Raw genomic sequence first — 22,317 nt, forward strand, 5'->3', positions numbered from 1 at the left:
CAATTTTGAGTGGCAGGTCAAAATAAATTATTCCACAATTTAATTTTTTTTAATATTGCCACTCCTACCTCATAAACAGTTTTTAATTTTTCCACCAGCAATGAACAAAACGATGCCCTGCTTTCTTTCACTTTGGAGTCTACAATCATCTTTCTTCCCATACCACAAATGAACTGCCACAAGCTTATGAAGAAAAGAATTCAAATGAAGTGTCTCATTCTCCATTTATTACAGCCTATTTAGCCTCACCATAAGTCCCTCTTACCCAGGTATGGTTTCACAGGCATGTCATCGAGCAGCAGATGCAGCAGCCTCTGCGTGTGGGAGCGCTGGCGGTTCAGGGACGTCACGCGCATTTCGATAGCTGCAGTCTTCATTAGCCAAGACATTTGGTTGAGTGTTGAAATCTCATGTTCTGGACAGGGATAAGGCAACAATTATAAAACAGCATAAATAATATTACTTACTCCAAGGAAAGCATTTTTAACTTGAGAAAGCTTTTAGAGGATGTCATTAGTTATTATTTGCTTACCAACTGTTTACAGGACAAAAAGAGAGATCTGACAGAAGCCAGTAAATGAACATGTGGTTATTTTGAAAATAAACCATGTACATATATGCAATAAGCATATACACATACACAACCAAACTGGACACAACCAACTGTTAGAACAGTCATCGTGAAGAATGCAGTGATTCATGAGCCAATGGGGTCAGTTACAATTTCAGTGAAAATAACCAGGCATTTACCCACATGAACTGTAGCTTTAATCAAAATTGGTGAGACTGGAACACAGGTCTCCTAGAATCTTCCTATATTCATCTAATTTAGATTCCTAAGTTACATAAGAATCATCTAAAGCACTTTATACATGCTGGATACATGTACTTGAATGCTAAGTTTACTGTCATTGAACAAAAGACTGAGGGTCAAGCATCTGACAAAGCACATTTATTCAGTTTAAAACACCTGAGAAATCTTGATTTGAAATATAAAACATACTTACTAGCTTAAAAGTACTTTATTCAAAGAAAGGGGCAACACAGGTGGTTACAACCATCAGCCTTATAATCCCCTGGTTCTTTATAATACTCTTTTCAATTTTTTTTTTTTTCTGTAGCGTGATCTAACAAAACTACAATGATAATTGCAATACAGATTAGGATGTCGTTCTGGAGACTTAGTGCACTCCAAAGCTAACATTCTTTTCCAAAAGTTCAGCACTAAAAATCTAAAAACTTCTTAAGTAGAGAGAGTTCAATTTTTGCAGAATTAAATGATTAGCAGAGCCTGTAATAAATTCAGTTTAATAATGCTACCTATGTTTCTTCTTTCACTCCTAAGGAGTCAAAAAATGCATTGAATTTTAAGCATGCACAATCTTATCATAGCATAAAAATTACCTTTGATAGAAAATGGCAAGTACTGCAGCTGAGTGAATAAGAAATCCTGACTGGTCCTCAGATATCTCATAGTTGGACCTGAAGTGTCAGAGCATGCACACAACTGATAGATCACCTGACAATCAAAAACAGTAGATATCCATGTATGGAATTTATTTGAAAACAAACCAACCACCAAATCAAAAGCATAATACTGTTCTACTGCTCAAACAATATTACCAGTATTTACAGTAAATTTTCCATCAGCTTTCTTCAAAGTTGAACATATTATTTGTAACAGATGTTGAATTATGATCTTAAAAGTACTACCAGCATGCGGGTGACCACAATGGCTGTTTGTTCACAACATGACAATAGATGAGCCTATTTGTTCAGCTCACTTAAAAATGAGTATTTTTCTGTCTGCATGTCCACCAAGAGAGGATATGTAATAAATTTTCCCTGCTTCTACAGAATTGCCTTTTGCTTTTAATAATGTTTAAAATCCTTTCTAGAGCCCATGGATTTTCAACATGATACAAGTGTGCAAGCATCAGCTACCTCACACATATGTCTAACTCAGCTGTTTCCCCCACCTGACACCCTCTCAGCCACACATATGTACATTCTCTATGGCTACAGAATAAAACAGAGAATTTCATTGGCTTAGTTGGAATTTTATGTTATTTGTTATCATACTACACTTCCAAAATTTAAAAAAAAGATTTAAAGTTGGCATGTTGCAACAGACTTAGAGGCTGACCAAAAATATTTAGGTTAAGTTTTACTATTAAAATATTATTAGAGCCATAAATAATCTGTGTTCACCAACCAAGGAGTAGCCAATTTTATTTAGAGTCTACTTTTAGTATATGCCAACAGAAAATATGCTGAATACCTGGTAACAGAGTTCTGCAAGATGGGGAGATTCCCGAACTGCTGTAGGCCCACTCCTTGTTTCAGTACCCTTCTCCAGGATGTTCAAAATAGCATGAAGGCAAGTCCGTGGGCAACCCAAGACACCTGAAAAGAGAAAAATAACTTGACATTCTTGATCTTACTTTCCTCCATAGCCAGTATAGGTCAAGCACACAGAAATACAGAACCTAAATCGTTCAGATACCCTGTGCTACACTATACTGCTCCACAGAGCTGCAGCAAAAACTTCTGGGAAAGTTTTATCACCATTACTTAAAATCAAAGAAGGAACCATGTTTCAGCAAAAGCCTAATGAAAATATTTATAGTTAGTCTGTAGGCTTCTGAGATGCTAGTGAATCAATTTGAATTCTTGTTTTACACTTTTAAACCAAGAGCCATTTGACAATTTCAAAGAACAGCTTTAAAAAACTCCTGTCTTATTTTACAAATACAGCCATTATATGACTAATTCTCCTAAAGGCAGAACACTGCAACCATAGGGAATAGGGAATAGATTTTAATACTGAAGTCAAAATTCTGTCTTTTTGCATTCTTCCCTTAGCCAATTAAATCTTAAATCAACCCAAAAAGAGGTCCTGAAGCAGCAAAAGCATCAATAATCAGAGTTCTTACAGGGGAAATAATCTCTGTTTGAACATGTATAATTTATGCTTTAACAGGAAATTATTATCTTGAGGTAAATGTCTTACAGTCATTATTTCTTCACATTATTAACAAGAAAACTGAAAGATGTGGGCAAGGTCTCTCACACCCTTGAGACAGATTTCCTCATCACTGACCTAACATATGATAGATGCCCTGTAAAACTGTGTGGGTGCAGATCAGTTACCTGTATTGTGTAACTACAGATATTTCACAATATCTGAAGAAATAAAACTCAGGTCCTATCTATATTTCATTTAGAACTATGAAGAACTAAAAACTGCTGGTCCATAGCATCCAATACAAACCTGAAGATAATGAGAAATATTTTTCTCAAAAAAACGAAAATCAAATTATTGAATGTTGTTCAAACTTGTTTATATAAAACATCCTTGAAAACAGTTGAGAAATGACCTTTTATTTCAGAGTGGAGGGACACCATGACATCTCAACACCAAACTACTGTTAGCTATGATATCAAACCATTGTTCTTGGCTTTAGACAGTTGGGTCTTGAAAACCTCCAAACATGAAGACTGCATGACCTCTACAGCCAACCTGCTTCACTGTCTTCTGGTGACAAAATTTCTAATATATCCAAATTGAGCCTCTCTTGTTTCATTTCATGCCTACTGCCTCTCATCTTCCTGCCACACTCCTCTGAAAAGTCTGGGGTTTTATCCTGTCATTTATGTCTTTGCAGGTGTTCAAAGATTTCTATTAGGTTCTCTCAAAGCCTTTCTCTTTTCCAGACTTCACTCAGCTGCTCCTCACAGGCTCAGTAATCCAGCTCCCTCATCATCCCTGCTGGACTTGCTCAGTCTGTTTTGTAAAATACCAATTAGAAACTGAGGAGGCAAACAAGACACAAAGTCACACACTATTACTCTCATCAGTTCAACTTGAAAGCAGCAGGAGTGATCTTTCTGGAGTTTGCACTGTCATATATATATATAATTAATGTATTTATATATTCCTAGCACTAGAATGAAATCCCACATTGTCCTAAAAGGTTTTCTTCTAAAACATTAAAAAACTAAACTAGTTTTCTTTCCTATAAAATTATAAATTTTAAACAGGAGCTTGAGGAAGGACAGAACAATAGCCAAGAAGTAGAACCAGTTAAAAGCAACAATCTCTTTTGTAGGTTCACACGTTGTCATATGTAGGTACAACTTGGATCATCAAATCAACTTCTTTCTACTAGGGACACAGCTACGCTGTATTAAATAATAAGTACATCAATGTTTCCCTTCTAAATTATCATTTTCCCCCACAATTCTAATTTCAAGTCTGTTCCAAAATACAACTTAAACAAAGACTCAAATCCTAAAGTTTTTAAATGCTGCATTTGAGTATTAATACATCTTTTCATGTAGCTTTTGAGGACTTGTTCACGACCTGTTGTTTTATTCTTTAATTGAAGAGGAACTGCTTTTGCCCATGAATTTCCCAATAAATATTCTCAGTGTTGTTAGCAGAACTGATTAAATGACAGCTCAATCTCTCCTCTTCATACCTGGATCTTGCAAATTTGTGGTGCTGACAGGTTTCTTTAGTTCAAATCCCAAGAGATACAGAGCTAGGCTGGGAGGACTGCACTCAAGAGAGGTGATAAGGAGATTCAGAATATGGATCCTGGTTTCATGATGGATTTGTGCCCGCTTCTTCTCCGGCTCCAGTTCTTGATTAGAAAAAGAAAAGAAAAAGGAGAAAAAGCAGATATAGTGACTAATGAAGTAAAAAATCCATCTAATAGAATAATCTTCAGTGTCTTCAAGTTAAATACAAGAATGTTGAGGGATGGACTTATATTACTGCAAAGAGATACAAGAACAAAATTGCAGATTACTGTTAATACAGCTGTAAATAGTACATCCAAAGCAATGTTAAATACTTGTCTTCTGAAAATAGACTCAGTTTGGAGCTGGCTCACCATACTGTGGACATACTTTAACAAAATACAGGTGCTTTTCATTCTGTTAAAGGTCCAATTCCACAGAAAACAGAGGAAGATTGTTTCCTGACTTAAGAACACTTTTAACACTTCTTTCATTAACTTCATTCCATGCAAAAGACAACTGTTTAAGCCATTTTAAGAAGCCTTTTACATACCCTCATCTGGATTAATTAATTCTTCTGCATCTTCATTGTCTAAACATTCCACAAATCCAGCCATCAGCTTCTGGCTAACACTCTGTATTCAACAATGGAAGGACGGAAATGAAGACAATTTTAAGAGAACTAAACCAAATACTTTTCATCATTCCCTTCATGTAAATTGATAGAACTTTTAGACAAAAATTATATAATCTACTTAATAAGCAAGAATTAAGAGTCACAGCTGTTCTAAGAACAGGTCAGCAATTAGCCAGTGAACAGGAAAAAAAAAATCTACTGTTGTTACATATGCTAAATTATTCTCACAGATTGATGACTATAAAGTCACAAAAAGATCTCCCTATCTCAAAGAATATTGCCCTTTTTCTTCTTGAAAACCATCATGATTTTGTTTTGTTCAATTAATGAAGTAATTGTTTTTCCAATGCCACAGTAAAAGATGTTTTATATGTGGGTAGATATAAAACAAAATATAGTTTTAATGTAGTTTCCTTTAAAGAAACATTATGAAGCCCTAGTATTTCTCCACCAGTTTCTCTTCCCAGATTCAAAGAAACAGATACTTACCTGATCATGTGTGAAATCACCAACTAGTTTTATCTGGATGTTGGAATTATCAGAAATACAGCACAAAATCTTGGCACTTTCAAAAGCTAGTTCAGGATTGCTGTTTCCATGGTAAAGATACCTTCAAAGACACAAGATTATGACAATGAAATTGTTGAGAATTTAACTTTTTAAAGATGGATAAGAAATTAAACATTTAAAAATGAAACATTTACAAATCAAATTACATGAGATAACATTAAAGCTTCTAACAAAATTTCACTCTGCATGAAACAATGAATGTTCCTCCATTGGGAGAGATGAGTAGGCTGAGTAGGGATAATAACCTTTCCTGGAATTTTTATCATTCTTTTTAGTCAATATCTACATTAAACACTGCTGCAGAAGTTGAAACAACTGCTTGTAGGCATTTAATACAGTAAATAATGGGCAATACTGTAAAACGTGGCCAACAACCAAATTCACTGAACTTTCCCACTCTGTGACGACCAAAGTCTGGGGCAAAATGAAATTATATGCAAGGGAATCATTGAACATATGGTAGACAGGAAGAAATTATGAGGGGGGGGAAATTCAGAAGAAGAACTATAAATACAGATCGCAATCTTGCACTAGACAATCACAGATCATACCACCTGTGAAGACATCTCCTGTCCCTCCAAAAAAATTCATGAGATGCTCTGTGTGAAGAGGAGCATTGGCTAGTGAAACCAATGAAAGGATTCAGGATCCAAACACTTCTGTGCCTCCAAAACTCCTCCCTTCTCAGTACTTTGCACATACCTAGCAATATTCACCACGTGATCAGCCTTTTTAGTGCGAGGATTGATTCCTTGAAGCAGCTGCTCCAGTGGTGTGACAATAAGGGAAAGGTGGCTCTCCCGCAACAGATCCATAAAAATGTTCTCCTTCTGTAGGGTTAAGTTTAGAAGTGCAAGGCAATACTGTACAGCCTTCTCTAAATGCTTCTTCCCTGCAGTGCACAAAGAACATAAGAAATACAGAGGAGAAGCTAAACAGAGTACATTCAAAAATGTCATTCATCAAGCCTTGCACCAAGAAAAAAAACCCGTCAGTTGTTTACCAGTAGGAAAACTTCCCCAAAATACAATTTTTATATACAAGAGATACAAGTTACAGATAAGCAATGATAGCTTTAAATCCTACTTACTATACATTTTAACTTCACATTAAAAATGAATTCTAGGCACATACCAGGAAACGGAGCGTAAGTATCAAGCTGCTTAACCCCTTCTTCTAGCAAACTAAGGCAAAGTTCCAGCATTGGGGACTCATTCAACAGATGATACATCAAATTGAATCCAGGTGGTTTATATGCTATTATTTCTTCTCCTAAAGACAGAAGGAGTAAAAAAATATATAACCTCTAAAAAAAAAACCCTTCTATTACTCAAGTTAGCCTAAGCTACAAAACATAACAGCCCCCATGGGTCTAAGCAACATCCTTTGTACAAAGTCTTGAGAGATTTTTTTATAAAGAAGCCATTGAGGAACTTCTAAAAGTTTGGGAATAGTTGTAAGGGCAATTACCATTACTTTCCAGTATCCAATACCACATTTTCAAATTTAAACCCAAAAAAGATCTTACCAAAAAGAAACTGGAAAAAGTTTATGTCCCCCCCCAAAACCTGCACGAAGACCCTGAATGAGGGAAAAAGTAGTTCCAGAAGTCAAAGAGAATGTCCACCAAAAATTCCTATGACTGTTGAAATAATGTATGCAAAAACAAAACTAATAGCCTAAAATTCAAAGACCTTCATGATATGAAATAAAAGGAGAAGACTAATGCTTCCAGTTTGCCTAGGCTCTTCATAAACTGTGGTATATAAAAGCAGGAAAAGAGTAGGAATCTTTTTTAACACACAAGTGAGAACAAGGGTACAAAGGTTTCTTTTGGCACCAGCTTTAAAAATGCCCTTCTTCCATTCATTCTGTGTGTGCAACTCCATCACACACTAACAGAGAAGACATGCCACTGTGGAGCCACACATTGAATCTGTTCAAAAAATGCACCTACTCAAAACTAGATTAACCCAGTTCTCCAATGCATCATGGAACCCACAAATAATCATACGAGTTGAAGGATTAGCTGAGGACAGGAACAAGCTAACAAGTTTTCTGAGCTAGGTATGCTGCCAAGTACTCTTTGTCAAAGTACGAGGCACACAGGTCTTCCAATCCTAAAGCTGTTTTCAATTAAAAAGTGGTTCTCACAGCACTGCGACAAGAAAATCCACAAGCATCACAATGGAATTCATTATAAGAAACTTTGTTTCAAGAAAAAAAAAATCTGGAGTCCAAATAAGCCCTAGATTTCCTATAATGAGGCAAGTATAATCTACTTTAGCCTTTTAAAGAACAGTTGCTCAGAATCAAATGACTTCAGGTCACAATTCCACCATTACTATCTGCTTTCAATAACTCATGTATTAATAATATTAATTGTAAAGGTTATCTCAAATACAATGCTGCTTTTAAATTAACCCTACAAATAGTGGTGATTTAGATAGAGACCAAACAAGTCCAGAGGAACAAGCCAAAACTGAGGTGTTGTTCAAGTGTCAAATGTTGCTCTTCAGCCAAGTCAGAAACGAAAGAGACAGAAGTTATTCTCCTAGCAGAGACAGAGAAGTAGAAAATAGTGTACATGAGGACCTACTGAGTCAGCAACGCAGATCTCAATACTACGTGGAAATTTTTAACATCTTCCTATTTTAAAGTCTTGGCCTAGCTTTCCACCAGCTTATTTGCAATATTAAACAAGACCCCAAGATAGAGGCAACAGAGCAAAACAAGCTACAATTCTGTTTGTCAGTGAACAAATGAACAAGCTAACCTTGTAACTCCACATATTGGTCCACAAAGTCTTCAAGTTGAGGCTCATAGTCCCGCAATAATTTGTAAAACACTTCCAGAACTACCTCAGCTACTTCCCACTGCAGACAATGAGAAAACAAATAATACACAGATTAAGGCTGTGTAACAAAGCCAAGATCACGAAGAACACAACACACACTGCAATGATGTACCGGATCAGAACTATGGCTAGCATTTCAAAATTATATAGTCATGCCAACAACACTATACTTCATCGTGTCAAATAATTTGAAAGCCCAAGCTTTCTTTCTGAAGTGAAAGGGGAACACTGAAACAGATTTATTACCTGCTTTAAGCTCTATTATACAATATACATATTAGGATATTGCATTATTGGATTTATTGCTTATTAGGTTAAGTTTAAAAAAATAGTTTTAATTAGGTATACAGCTAAGAATAGATTAAGAATAGCCAGCTTCCAGGATACAGTTTAGCACATGCCTCCATCCAGAAGTATTTCATCCAGAACCAAAGCCAAATTCCTTGGTTCAGCAAGTCAGAATTATTTTGTGAGGTAACATTGAGAAAAGGACAAATGTGACTTATAGGTTTGGGCATGTCATGTTCAGAAATCATTAGCCATGTAGTAGACTTGCAGAATCCTGCATAGCAAATTGAAATTTAGGAATACGAACTTCTTTTTTAAAAGATACTTTATACAGGCTCCTTTGAAGTATATCCTCATCCGTGAGTTGAAATATCACCTGTTTACAGAATCAAAACACTATCAAGTGCTCTAGGTTACTTTTGCACAGCTTTCTCAAACAGATCTAAGCCACATCAACAACTATATCCTAAGGAAAAAAATATTTTCAACCAAAACTTACTTTTTCAGCAGCTTTCCGGTAAGCTCTGGTGCGGAATCGGAGAAACACAGAATCCCTGAGGAACTGGAGGTAGGGATCAAAGCCTGGAGGGCGCAGACCTGCTCCCAGGTTAGCTGGGAATGAACTCTCCACTAGTGTGCTGATGAGTCGACAGAAGGCACGGGTTAAAGGATATTCCTCATAGCGGGACTCAATCTCATTCAATTCAACCTTCCCAGGAGGACAGCAAAAACAGGAGGAGACAAATCACAAATTTTGAGGGAGGAGGAAACATGTGAGAAATAATATAATTTATATAATTTATAATAATAAATTATAATAAAAATAATGTCATTTATATAATATTATAAATATTATATATTATAATATAAATAATATAATGTGGATTACTTCACAGCAAATCAATTTAGCAGCATTTCTGCCTACAGCACAACACAAACAGAGCAAAAGCAGCAAAGCATCAATACTGTTATTTCAGTTCAGCAACACATATTCATTCTTTTCTGAGCTACTTGAAGATAACCCTCAACATTTACCTACTTTGTTTTTATTTACCACTGTTGTTAGACACAAAGTGAGCTACACCAAGATGTAACAAAAGTGAGTCCAATTTAGGAAAAAGTTAGTAAGAAGTGCTCATGAGGAATTTGATGGGTTTAGATGCTGTTCTGTTACTAGTATGAAGCTGAACTAGATGCAAAAATGGATAAAATTTTCCAGAAATTACAAGCAGGCTTGAAAGTAAATTACAAAGCAGTGAAACAACAGCATCTATTAGAAAAGTTTCCCATGGACACATGAAGGAGAGGCAGCCTCTGCAAGTGCTTCCCAAATGCATATGCAGATGATCAGAGAGGCTGCCAAAGTACAGAGACTTTCTTACCTCAATACCAATTGCTTGTCTCTGGCCTGGACTTCTCACAGTTTGTAATATCTTCAAAACAGAAAGAGAAATGAAAACAGACCAACACATTTCACATAATCAAACTGCATCTCCACAATTTTTATCAGGAGTAAAAAAAAAAAGAGACTCATCACGTTTTAGATCTAAGAAGAGGTTTTCTAAATCCTTTTAAAGGATAAAAAGCCAAGATTTTTCTGTCTGAGAGGCTGAATTATGTTTGACACTTGTATGCTTCCAGCTTTACATTCTCCAAGATCTGCATCACATTTTCAGATTAATGATTTTTATCTTATATTGAGTAGGGGAAAGATATTTCCTTCATTATCTCTTACAATAGTATACTTTAAGAAATACCATAAATTAGGAAGCAAAGGTGGTGAGATGTCATTATTGTCAGGATCTCTTATTAGCAACTAAAAATAAGGCAGCAACTACAGTTCAAACAGGACCGTTAGGACATTAGTACTGATGTAAAATAAGCACAGCCAATGACATCTCTGAGGTGATACTGTCATTTTCAAAATAAGTTCAAAGCATTAACGCTTTAATCCCATTAACTGTGAAAAAAATTATATTCAACAATGGCAAAAAGAAAATTTAGGAGGAAATGCAATACTATTTCAAATACTGGCAATTTCAACAAACTCGGATGCTACAGTTCTAAGCACAGAAAATCCTAAGATACCTGTGTATATTCCAGGGACTGCCAGAGTGAAGCAGCTATTTCAGGAGATCTTCCAAAAGCAGTAAGGGTTTCTAATAGCTCTGCTTTCAAAATAGGAGGAATGCTGCACTGCAGAAGTCCCAGGATGACCACTACTGGTGTCCACTGAGGGTGCTCACAAAGAGCCAAGCGAGCATTCTCACTCTACAGAGTAAACAGAAAACAGAACTGCACATTATTACTTTGAAAGCTTTTCATGTCTTACAATCTCTAATTCACAGTTCAGCATGAAAGACTGCTTTGTACTCGAAAGTACACAAGATATCAAAAGAATAGTAGACAATTCCAAAGCCAACTATTTTAATTAAACAAAAAGCTGAGTATAAAGACTTACAAGTACTAAAATTGTGCCTATCCACACAGAAAAATTATTTGGATAATACAAGCTTCTTATAACAATCTGCTTTTTTTTAGTAGACAACCATTCATGGAATTAGTCTTTAAGTACTGACACTCTAGCAGCTTCTTCAACCATGGGTAGAGGGACTTTTATTCATTTTTCTATTACAAACATTCTATATGCTCCTATCTCTATAAATTTGTATGAACTCACACTTCATTTGGATGTTTTCTAAGAACTTGTATCAATTTGTTTTAGTCTAAGAACAGGATCATCACTCACGTAAACTCACTGCAGACTCTAGGATGAACCACTGGATAAGATCAAGCCTCTAGCCTCATCAAATGGTAATTCCCTGCATCCTTAGAACAAATTTATCTTCATCCCAGATTATGATTTAATGATGCCACGAAATATTACTTTTAAGAGTTCCCTTTATCCATGCATATCCAACGCTGACATTACAGCTCGAACAGGATCACCCCGCTATCATTACCACCAAAGACAATTTTTTAAAATCGTATTTAGTTTCACTGATCTGTCTTGTGTTTGTGTCAGCAAAACCAAGGCTATCTCCCTATATCACAAAAATTTTAGGCTGCAAAATCTGGTGGGTACTTAAGAGCAGAATTATACACTACTCAGAAATACACAGACAATTCACAACACAAAATTATGCACTGCAATTTTATTCTCCTGGAATTCTCTTCCAGTCAATTAATTCAAATAATTTTACACCCTTGGTTTGGGGACATTTTAAATCATAACCCTGGAGGCAACTTTCACAGCTGATCACATTCCTTGCCAAATTTATACCACTTCCTTTTGAATTCAACTATTACTTTTGCTTTTTCAAGCTCATAAATAAAAGCAAAGAGCTTTCCTACTCCACAGTGATTTATTGTGAATATACCTCACTTCTGAAAGACATTACCAGCTCCATTACCAGCACGATAGTCAAGTAAGCAAGAAAATCAGCAATACCAAGAACACAGGAAAAGGAATCATCTCTTTCTGCTTCACCTACACCTTCAGTGTTTGGTCATTACAGTTACTCCTGATGCTTCCCATGCTTATGGAGTTCACTAATAAAATGACAATTGCTAGATAAATTTTCCTTACATACTTTTTTTGGTCAAGGAGAACTTCAGAGCTGAATGATGATGATTTGCAAGGAAAAAAAAAAGTTTTAACAAAGAAAAGCAAATAAAATGCTACTTACCCAATTGACTATAACAGTGGTCAGCTGTAAAAATGCAATTAATCCATCCTGTTCTTTCTGTGTGATGCCTCGGAGAGGCAGGTGACGGTACTGGACACTGTCTGCACTTGGCAAGTCTTTCCTTAAGTGCTCATGATAAAGCATCAAGGAGTGGAAGAAATGCTCCCAGGAGACAGGACTGCCACCTGCTCCTTGGATGTTTTCCGCTAGAAAAATGACAAACAGGTGACGAGATTTTCTTTCTACTCTTTCACAGAGTGAAAAGCAGGATGGCTAAAACTAAAAGTTTCTTATCTAAAGAAAAAAGTAAAGTTCAAAGGAAAGTTATTGTATCCAAAATTAATCATTTATGTTTGGGGACTTTTGCTTGTTTATGGGGTTTTTTTGAGACAGAAAGGTGCTAATATAAAGAACTAGTATAAATAAGTTTTCTGTTTTATGAATTGGAATCTTTGCAGCATTTTTTCTATTTTCAAAGGAGGAGAGTTTTTTATAATTTGACCAATGCAAAATGAATGCAAAACACAGGACTGACTAGCATCTCCTACTTTGAGAAAGTGCTACTGTAGTAAATGAATCAAAAAATTCTAACTGAACAAAGCGCTTCTGAACAAAGTTAGCTCAGGAAAGTTACATTGTGTATTTTGTAAATACAGCTAGCTTTAAGACATTACTTATTTTTTGTTTTATAATAAGCAACACTGACATTCTGCATTCCTTATGGTGCTAAGACATGGATTTTTTTTTTTTTAAACTATTATTTTGCTAGGTGAATTGCTCACATGGTGCTCAGACATCTAACTACCTCATCTGGCAGGTTTTATTTCAGATTACAGTTTCAAGTAAAGACTTCCAGTTTCACCTTCTAACTACCAATGAAATGTTAAAAGTATGAGGCCACAATTCATCTCAAATGAGTCTTCGCACTTTTGGAAAGTAAAGGAGTTGAGAAAGAGCTGAAGTGTCACTTCTCTTACCATGACTACTGCCATTGACTTTTAGCAAACTAAAGCAGTAATGAGCACACTGAGGCCCACTAGCCAGTCCCCGCAGCATTTTCAAGTATGGGATGTAAATTGTGGAAGGAAGTAGATCTCCCATTTGCCTAACAAACTTTGACAAGACAACCTAGAACAAATAAAGATCAGTGTTTAAAAAAAAAAAGGAAAAGCTGAGTATTATAGGAAAACATTAAGAAGTAAAAGTCAGAAAACAAATTCTAACGTAATGAGGGCAGGGTGGACAAGTTCCTTTGTAGACTGGCCTATTCAGTCAGACATGTTTGAAAGAGGAACTAAACAAAATAACTCATGTGACTGCAGAATATACTAACTCTGCAATTCAGTATTTCTAGTGATAAAATTTACTTCAGCTCCCAAATGTTCCACAGGAGTATTTTTAGCACATCTCACAGTGCAAGTAAAGAATTCAGTGTGCCTGTCATATACCTGAACAGTGACTCACACACACAGTGGTTCCTTTCAGGGACATTAGGCTTGCTTGCACCTGGCCCTAATTTAAGTTGCCAGTATTCTGGGTGGGTCTTGGGATGTGTCTGATTTTTTTTGGTTTTTTTTTTTGGCTAGGTTTTGCCTAGCACTGCACAGTCCTTCAAAAAGCATTTAGGGCTGACAGAACCCAAGGTACCCCAAGAGTTTTTTGAATGTCTACTTTATCTGCTTAGATTGTGTCTTCATTCGATTTTAAGTTCTGTCTCTTATGGACTATAATTTTAGGACTTTAAATAATTAAAATATTCTTAGGACTTTTTACCCCTAAAATACTATCAACTGCAGTTAATAAAATTTTGGTTTGTTTATTGTTAAGGAATCTAATTTCTCAGTTAAATGAAAAAGGCATGCAGAAGTCATCAGACAAAAAACACAAGAAAACTATCAGAATCCATTCAGCAACTGGAACAAATCAAACCTAAACAACATTTTCAAAGAGGTTTGTTAGTACTCTTTCTTGCTTAGTTTATTGACAACTGTGAATGGCTGGCAGAAGCAACAACCATGCCATGCAGAGCAGGACACATGCAACTCGGTCACTGAAAAAAGGTAAGGTCTTCTTAGAGCTTATCTGTAATAAGGATACCAAAAAGAAAATTTGTTGCTTGAGGGTTTTTTTGTTACTTTGGTTTTAAGTTACTGGTAATTACTCAAGAAAATCGAGATAACCTGGCGCTGAGGGGGTCGCTGGTGAGCTACTCCAAGGTAGGAGCCCATGATGGTGGAGGTCTGCAGGGGCTCTGATGGACACCAGTACTCGTGGGCAAGCTCCAGATTAAAGGGGTCCTTCCTGTACAACTCAGCAATCTGTCAGAAAAAGGAAGATGCAAGAAAAGTAACAACTCCAGGAAGAAAAAAAACAATTACTTCAAAAATAAGCAGTGCTTCTAGATTAGCTAAAAAAATCTGAGAGGCAAAGCATCACAGGGCTGGTGTTCCAGTTCTTAAAATCACAGCTTCTAAATAACAGAACTGGAACTAGTGACAGCCAGCAAAATTCGAAATGTAGATATTAGTGAAAATTTAATAATTTTCTATTTAACTATTATGGATTAAATCATTGCTAAAAAACCCAGTGTCATTTCTCCTTAAACAACCATATGCCTACCTTTATACATTAATTTTACAAGTTAGGTAGTATCATAATTAGAAACCTTATCTGCTATCTGAACATACAATTTCTCAGAGCAAATTTTTATTTCTTCATTTAAGTTTACTATAGCTATATGAGATGCTTAAGAAAGCATTTCACTACAAATTTTCCTGCTGATGTCCTATAACCTGAAGGATATCTTTGGAAAAGACTAGTAATACAAACTTTTAAATTATCAGAAAATATAAAACACCTCAGTTCAGTACGCAAATCTATTTTTCAACATAGATTTTCCTGAAAGTGCAGTACAGTAACCCTAATAGCTAATATTTAAACAAATGTAAGTATTTTTATTTCCATTTTATTTTATTTTTATATTCTTTATTTTATTAAAAATATGACAGAAAATCATTCTTTTAAATGTATGCTTATGGTAAAAACTCTACTGAAATAAGGGAATTTGTAATTCCATCAGTCTTGATGGAGTCACCTTACTGAGCAAATATCAAATAGTCTTCCCAAACTCTCATTACAAATATATCAACACATAAGAATTATTTAAACATTTCAATTATTTATCAGAGTAATTGTCAACAGTAGGGTAAAACTTCTAAAACCTTCAAATTTAAGAAACAATGCAGTATTCGCTTACTAAAAAATAATAAAAACCATGGCATTAACATCAGAAACCAAGGCAGCAAATTAACTCCTTTATATGAAAAATTATAGAAAAGTGTCTGTACTTAAGGAAAAAAAAAAATTCATCCCAAAAGGGAAAGATCCAGCACCATATGGTATCATTCAGATACAAGTTTCAGATGACAAATGCAAGTCACAATCATTATTTGTCACAGTAATTTACAAGAAAATAAGGCTTACTAGAAGCATTAAATGCTCCAGATCTCTCCGAAGGGAAATAGGTGGATCGTTACCCATCTGAATACTCATGTGGATCATGCGAGCATCTTCGTCAGCACGGTTCCTCAGCTGTTTCACCTGCACGATTTATAAAGTGGAAAAGGAAACAGTGGTCTATATTTAGCTAAGAATGAAATAAACAGAAATAATGGAATTGTCTACATGGCCTATTAAAACTATGAAAGCAAATGTACTTGCACGAACATGACAAGAATATTCAATTTTCTATTTTTTCAGTCCTCCCTCCCTCCCAAGAGCTTGCACGTAAAGTTGTAGTGATTGACTATAACTTACTGCCAAAGCCCTTAGAACATAGCAAAAGCCCTCAACTTGTATCATGGGAGTTTCTCCTAACTGATTGCACCAGATAATTTGGTTTTGCTCCAAAAGGTGGATCCTTTTCCTCTTTCTAATTTAAAAGCTAAACAGCTTAGTTTCAAAGGATGCTAGACCATTATTCACAAGGAGTGAAAAGAAACATGTAATGTAAATGCAAACATGAATGCAAAATATTGATTCCTGTATATAGATCTCTGGATTGCACCCTTCTTCACCATTAAAGACTACTCCTACTTGCAGCTACTTTACAACTTGAAAAGGTCTGAACTGATGCAACTTTGGAGTTACTCCGTCTCAGCCAGAAGCATTATCACATGTCAATAAATACCACAGGAAAAACAAGAGAGAAGAGCAAGAAGAATGGCAAGCAATTTTTTTTTAAAGTAACCATTTAATCAGCATCCTAAACTTCTTTGTGTTGAAAATGCTAATTATTAAACAAAAAACAGCTGACATTTAGTTTTAAATTCAAAAAGCTTTTGACATGAGACCTCAACAGAGGCTTATAGAAAGCAAACCGACATGAGATTAAAAGTTTTGTTAAATATTAAGGAGACATTGAAGAATAAGAAACAGAAGTAAGCAACCAATTCAACACATAAAAAATAAAACATGTTGACAGTCCGTAGAGACTAGTTCATGGTCTATAATATATCTCAATGTGCAAAACTGAATGAGAAGCAAAATAATTGTTTAAAAAATAGTTTAAAAATAATAATAACAATAAAAAATTATTAAAAACTCAAAATAACTGTGGAAAGGGTCAAAGCAAACTAGCTAAATTGGTATACTAACTGAACAAAATAAAAACTGTTGGTAAGTTAAATAAACAATAATTTGAGGTACTAAAGCCAATTATCAAGTTCTGAACAAATATAATGGAGGCAACCAAAAGATTTCCCAAATCATCACTGGCAAGGAGCATAAATGCAAAAACTATGCAGAAGAATTAATTAAAATGGTGACTTAGAGATTTAAGTAAAACTGAACCAAGGTTACACAGACACACAAAGCAAAACAAAGATCCTGCAAAACAGACACTTCTTTTTACCTAAAATTTGAGATTCAGTAGAAATAACTAAGGACATAAGCCAACCACTACCTATCAACAGTTAAGACAAAAAGTTGCCTTGTAAGGCTATACCTCAATTGCCTACTAACAACTCCCTGTGAAACAGCTAGTACTGACTTACATCAAACTAGAATGCAAGTCAATGGTCTGATTTTGCCTTATATTCTGCATTACAAAATCCTGTTTGTAATGAACATCTCTCTTTGTCTTCAGGCATTAGCTACAACTAACTGAAAATCTGAGCCAAAGCAGGAAAAAACCAAAAAAACCAAACCCAAACTGAAATGGAATTTCAGCATTCATTTAAATTTTAATCATGTAAAACAAACACTACTACCACCATAAAAGCTTGTGTTGCAAATCTCACCACACTGAAGTGTTTTAAAAACCACATTCTACTTCGGTGTGGAAAACAAACCCCAAACATTATGGCTTCTATAAAGAAAACAGGTTTTCTGAAGCTGGGCCTCAAGCTGAGCATCACATCCGAATCTCTGTGCTACCTTGTCCAAATAACAGAAACGTAGAAGAGATGCCCACACTTCTCAGTAAGTGCTACTCACCCAAACAACTTACTTTCATTGGCATGAGTGCAAGGAAGTCCGTGACAAGGTTATGGATTTTGCGAATGTAAAATTCCTCCTGGTAGAAATTTTCAGACGCCACAACGGATTCAGTGAGGAACAGGAAAACATAATCAGCAATTGCTAGCTCTGCCATTGCCTCGTCTGCCTCAGTGAATTCTGCTAGAGCTGGGCAACAAAATTCACAAGAGGGGAAGAAGTAAATAACAACCTGTTACCAAACAAATATATTTCAGGATACACAGGCATGCAAATTTCCATGCTTCTATCAGCTCTGTTTTTTCTACTGTACAGGAGAACTAGACTGAAAAAAAGATAAATTAATGGCAGATGATGACCTCTACTTTCTGTTTTAATAAATGTTACAGTGTATATCCATTTACCCCAAAAAAACTAAGGCAGTCAACCAAGAACCACAAACCAACTTTATTTAAACATTAATTATATTGTTTACATTTTCTTTTTTAGATATTTTGGAGTAGACTCAATTTTGACGTAGTAGAAAGCTAGATGGTTTGTGAGGTTCAGAATGGAAAAAATAAAATTATGAATAGATTCATCATCTCAAGATACTGAGGTCTAACATCTACAGATGTAAAAAAAACACAATCAAGAATCCATTCTGGATTTAAGCAGATTCAAATGATACTAAAGCTGAAAATTAAATACTTGAATTTTCCAGTACGTTTAAATCTCTTTCACTTCAATGAGGCACTATTACTGTCTAGTAAATAATTACTTCTACATCTGTGTACATTTCAGAGCAATTCAATTCACTACAACGAAACTTATATAGAAAAAGTTTTAAGGAAGTAAATAACACTTCAGAAAGGTAATGGATCCTTTGACTTACACCACTTGCAGTCTCTGAATACGAATGTGCAGCAACTGAACTTTACCTGTCACATCAGAGAATTGGGATATTCCTCGCAATGTCAGTGCCCAGGCTAATCTGACAGTGGCTTGCAGGCCTGGTAATTTCCAGGGCTGGCACTCCTGAAGCCGAGTGTGGATCGTTGCTATGTACTGTCTTTCTGATAGCAGAGGGAGCCGGTGCATCAAGTCTTCAACAACAAAAATACAAAACCAATACTCAGTAAACAAATGTGAAAAAACACATGCAAAATCCTGCCAATTTGTTACTCATCAATAACAAAACTGCTCAAACTACAATTTATCCATCTGCACAATGTAACCTCTGTGAAAGTTGCCAGCATTACCTTCACGATCCTCTGCTCCTTGTTCCAGAAAGCTGACATCAAAGCAGTAAAGGAGAGCCATGAGAAGGGACAAATTCACGCCATCCAATGAGCCATCAGCTTCCACTGTTACCTTCTCCAGGTAACTTATGAGGAGTAGAGTGTCATCCTTACTCAGGGGTGACTGACAGGTCCACACAAAGAGACTTTCAGCCAAGGACTGTCGGCATTCTTTAATGAGATCAGAAACCTTTACAAGACAAACAACAACAAACAATAAAAACCAACCTGGTGAATGTATCTATTCTGGTAACATGTTCAATTTCTCCTTCTCAGTCAATCATGATGACCAGCTTAAAGTAAAAATCCCTCTGAATACAGCAGCTACAGAAAATGCTGGGTTTATTTGCTAAACAAAAAAAGGACCCTTCTGCTTGTTAATTGCATTTATATTCCTATGTATTTCATGAGAGGTGTGAGTAGATATCTGGGAATATGACTACACATAAACCAGTACCCCTGCCGAGGTCAAGAGACATCAATCTAAATAAAATTTACACAGCTGTAAATGGATCACACAGAAGGCACACTCCCGTCTCTAATTACACAACCACACTGGCAGTTACCCCAGTTACAGTCAACCTTCCCTTTGCCCCAAAAAATCAATCTTCAGGTGAAACTAAGGTAAATTAAGGTAATTTAAGATAAATGAGAAAGATACTCTTTTCACAGTTTCTAGATTCATAGTAAAAGTGTAAAGCTAGTTCTTTATCCAGTGGAAAGTAAATTGATTTATTATTACACAGAATGATTTTGAGGCAGATCACCCATTAGAAATGACGTCAAAAATTAAAACAATCATGTTTAAAATCTTCCTGCCAGCAAAATTATGCTGCAGTTAGTCACAGTGTCAATTAAGCCCAAGAACTACAAAGATGACACTGTATTTTCAAGCAATTTTCACTTGAGTATTAGAAATGCTTTCATTCATATTAACACAATTGGGTTATTAAGAGAATTATTCACCTGACTCAACTTGGTTTCAATCTGTTTTAATAATTTGTGAATTAGTTCACTTTTCTTATGTCAATAGTGCAGATAATGGTAGTGCTGATAATTTAAAATACAGACTTCAGAATTTAGAAAACAAGAAATTTACACACAGTGTAAATATTAGGCTTAGATTTTTACTGTTAATTCTTCACTAAAAATAAGACATGCCCTAGCATCTGGGAGCAACAGCAAAATAGAAATGCAGGAAGCAATGTAAATCCCACACTGATATTGCACAAGCTGTGGAGCAGTACCTGTAATCTCAGACAGCAGCAGACTTGTGCAAAGGTAAAGGACTCCTTGCAGTCTAACTCTATCCTAACGTGTTGAGTAACACAGAAGAATATCCATGCTCAGTGAATTTTACCTCTTTGCGATGTTTCTCACTGCCCAATCCTCGCTCTCGCTGGAGTTTATCAAATTCATTGTTCAAATCAATGTGAGACACAAGTGTGAGGATCTTCTGAGTCAAACCCTGCTCCATAAGGTCATCTGTAAAGCGTGTTGTCATGGAAATTAACTCTTGACTGAAATGGAAAGAATATAAATTTAACAATTAATCATAGTTTTCCAGTCACAAACATGTCTAAAATACTGAATCCCATAAAATGTATTTGATGACAAAAAACCATACAAATAAATTATATCCAGAGAGCAACTAAAGATGCATCACTAATCAGTAAGTAGTGCCCTCAAAACATTATGCTGAAGGGATACAGAGTCTTTAGGCAGCTGTAGGTTCAAGAACATGGAATATGAGAATACAACAGTGATCAGCTAGTTAAGATTTCTATTAAAAGGAAAAAGTATTATACACAAGATGCACATAACTCACAAAATCAGGCTCTTTCTTACTAGTAAATGCAATTGTCCAGATACTGCACTTGGAATTTATATTTACACTAGAATACATTTTTTCATCTTTCTCTAGCCAACTTGGAAGCAGTGTGCACTGCTTTCTTTTCAAGGCAAAAAATACTACCATATAATGTTCACCAGTAGATAGTACATTCCTTTTAAGAAAAGCCAGGATCACAATTTCCTTTTACAGTACACATAAAGTCAGAACACAGCAGTGTCCTCAAATACTGAGCAACGACCAATAGTTAGAGCAACAATGGCTGGGACAGTGTCTGAAATAAAATACTGCCAAAAGGTGAGGTAGCATGAAAGAACTGAAAGTAAAATAGATATCCCTATAATCCAACAAAAATATGTGCAAAAAAAGATTATGCTTTAGAAACTAACATGAAAGCAGCTGCATCATGTTATGAGAAAAAAAGCAAATTCGAGACTATACACATTCCCTTAGTCTAATTAGTTCTAAGAGCACTTAAAACAAAGAGTTTTGATCAGCTTATTGCCCTGATACACACCTGAGTTCCAGTGTCCACGTCTTGCCTTGGCGTGACTGGATGAGGGTTCGCAGTGAATTGGCAATGCACCTTTTTCCATCCCAGTACAACAGAACTGCCACTAGACCTCTTGTCAGGCCAGGAAAGTGAGGCTGCTGGTGTTCTCCTAGTGAATGAAAATGCACAGAAATAGACAAAGAGAGCTGAACATACATGCCTTGATAACAGCTCTGTATCTTTGTATTTCTAATTGAAATTCAAATATCGCATTCAAAGTAACTGTGGTTATTCACTGCCACTTCGATCTGTTTCAGACACTTAAAAGAAATCCCAGATATTTTGGGTGCTATTGGTAAAATTATTACTCAACTACTAAAACATACAAAATTTTTTTAAATGCTAGTCCAAATGGTATTTGCCACTGATATGTACCCATTTAATAATCAATTTGAGATGATTATCAGAGAAATATATTTTATTCAAAATGAAATTTCCTATCTGAAACTACACTGAAAATTCAAGTTCAAAATAGAAAGTGAGCCTGACTTGGAGATAGCTTTCCAAAGGTGACAAATTTGCAATCGACTTCTTTAACAAATTTTTCAAGTTAATGAACAGTAGCTAG

At 35.6% G+C, this 22,317-nt stretch overlaps 1 protein-coding gene across 1 annotated transcript in view; it reads right to left on the reverse strand.

Annotated features, from left to right (window-relative positions):
- NUP205 (nucleoporin 205) overlaps positions 1-22,317 on the reverse strand; it is a 45,677-nt gene that overhangs the window by 18,432 nt on the left and 4,928 nt on the right. Inside the window, 21 exon segments of the mRNA XM_036401274.1 lie at positions 266-415; positions 1,405-1,519; positions 2,282-2,406; positions 4,485-4,649; positions 5,081-5,162; positions 5,654-5,774; positions 6,437-6,626; positions 6,869-7,006; positions 8,511-8,610; positions 9,379-9,588; positions 10,262-10,312; positions 10,968-11,150; positions 12,569-12,774; positions 13,546-13,696; positions 14,749-14,886; positions 16,052-16,168; positions 18,078-18,253; positions 18,985-19,149; positions 19,306-19,534; positions 20,705-20,864; positions 21,714-21,858. Of these exon segments, the coding sequence (XP_036257167.1) occupies positions 266-415; positions 1,405-1,519; positions 2,282-2,406; positions 4,485-4,649; positions 5,081-5,162; positions 5,654-5,774; positions 6,437-6,626; positions 6,869-7,006; positions 8,511-8,610; positions 9,379-9,588; positions 10,262-10,312; positions 10,968-11,150; positions 12,569-12,774; positions 13,546-13,696; positions 14,749-14,886; positions 16,052-16,168; positions 18,078-18,253; positions 18,985-19,149; positions 19,306-19,534; positions 20,705-20,864; positions 21,714-21,858 (3,117 nt within the window).

Source organism: Molothrus ater, chromosome 5, assembly GCF_012460135.2.
Source record: "Molothrus ater isolate BHLD 08-10-18 breed brown headed cowbird chromosome 5, BPBGC_Mater_1.1, whole genome shotgun sequence".
NCBI lineage: Eukaryota > Metazoa > Chordata > Aves > Passeriformes > Icteridae > Molothrus > Molothrus ater.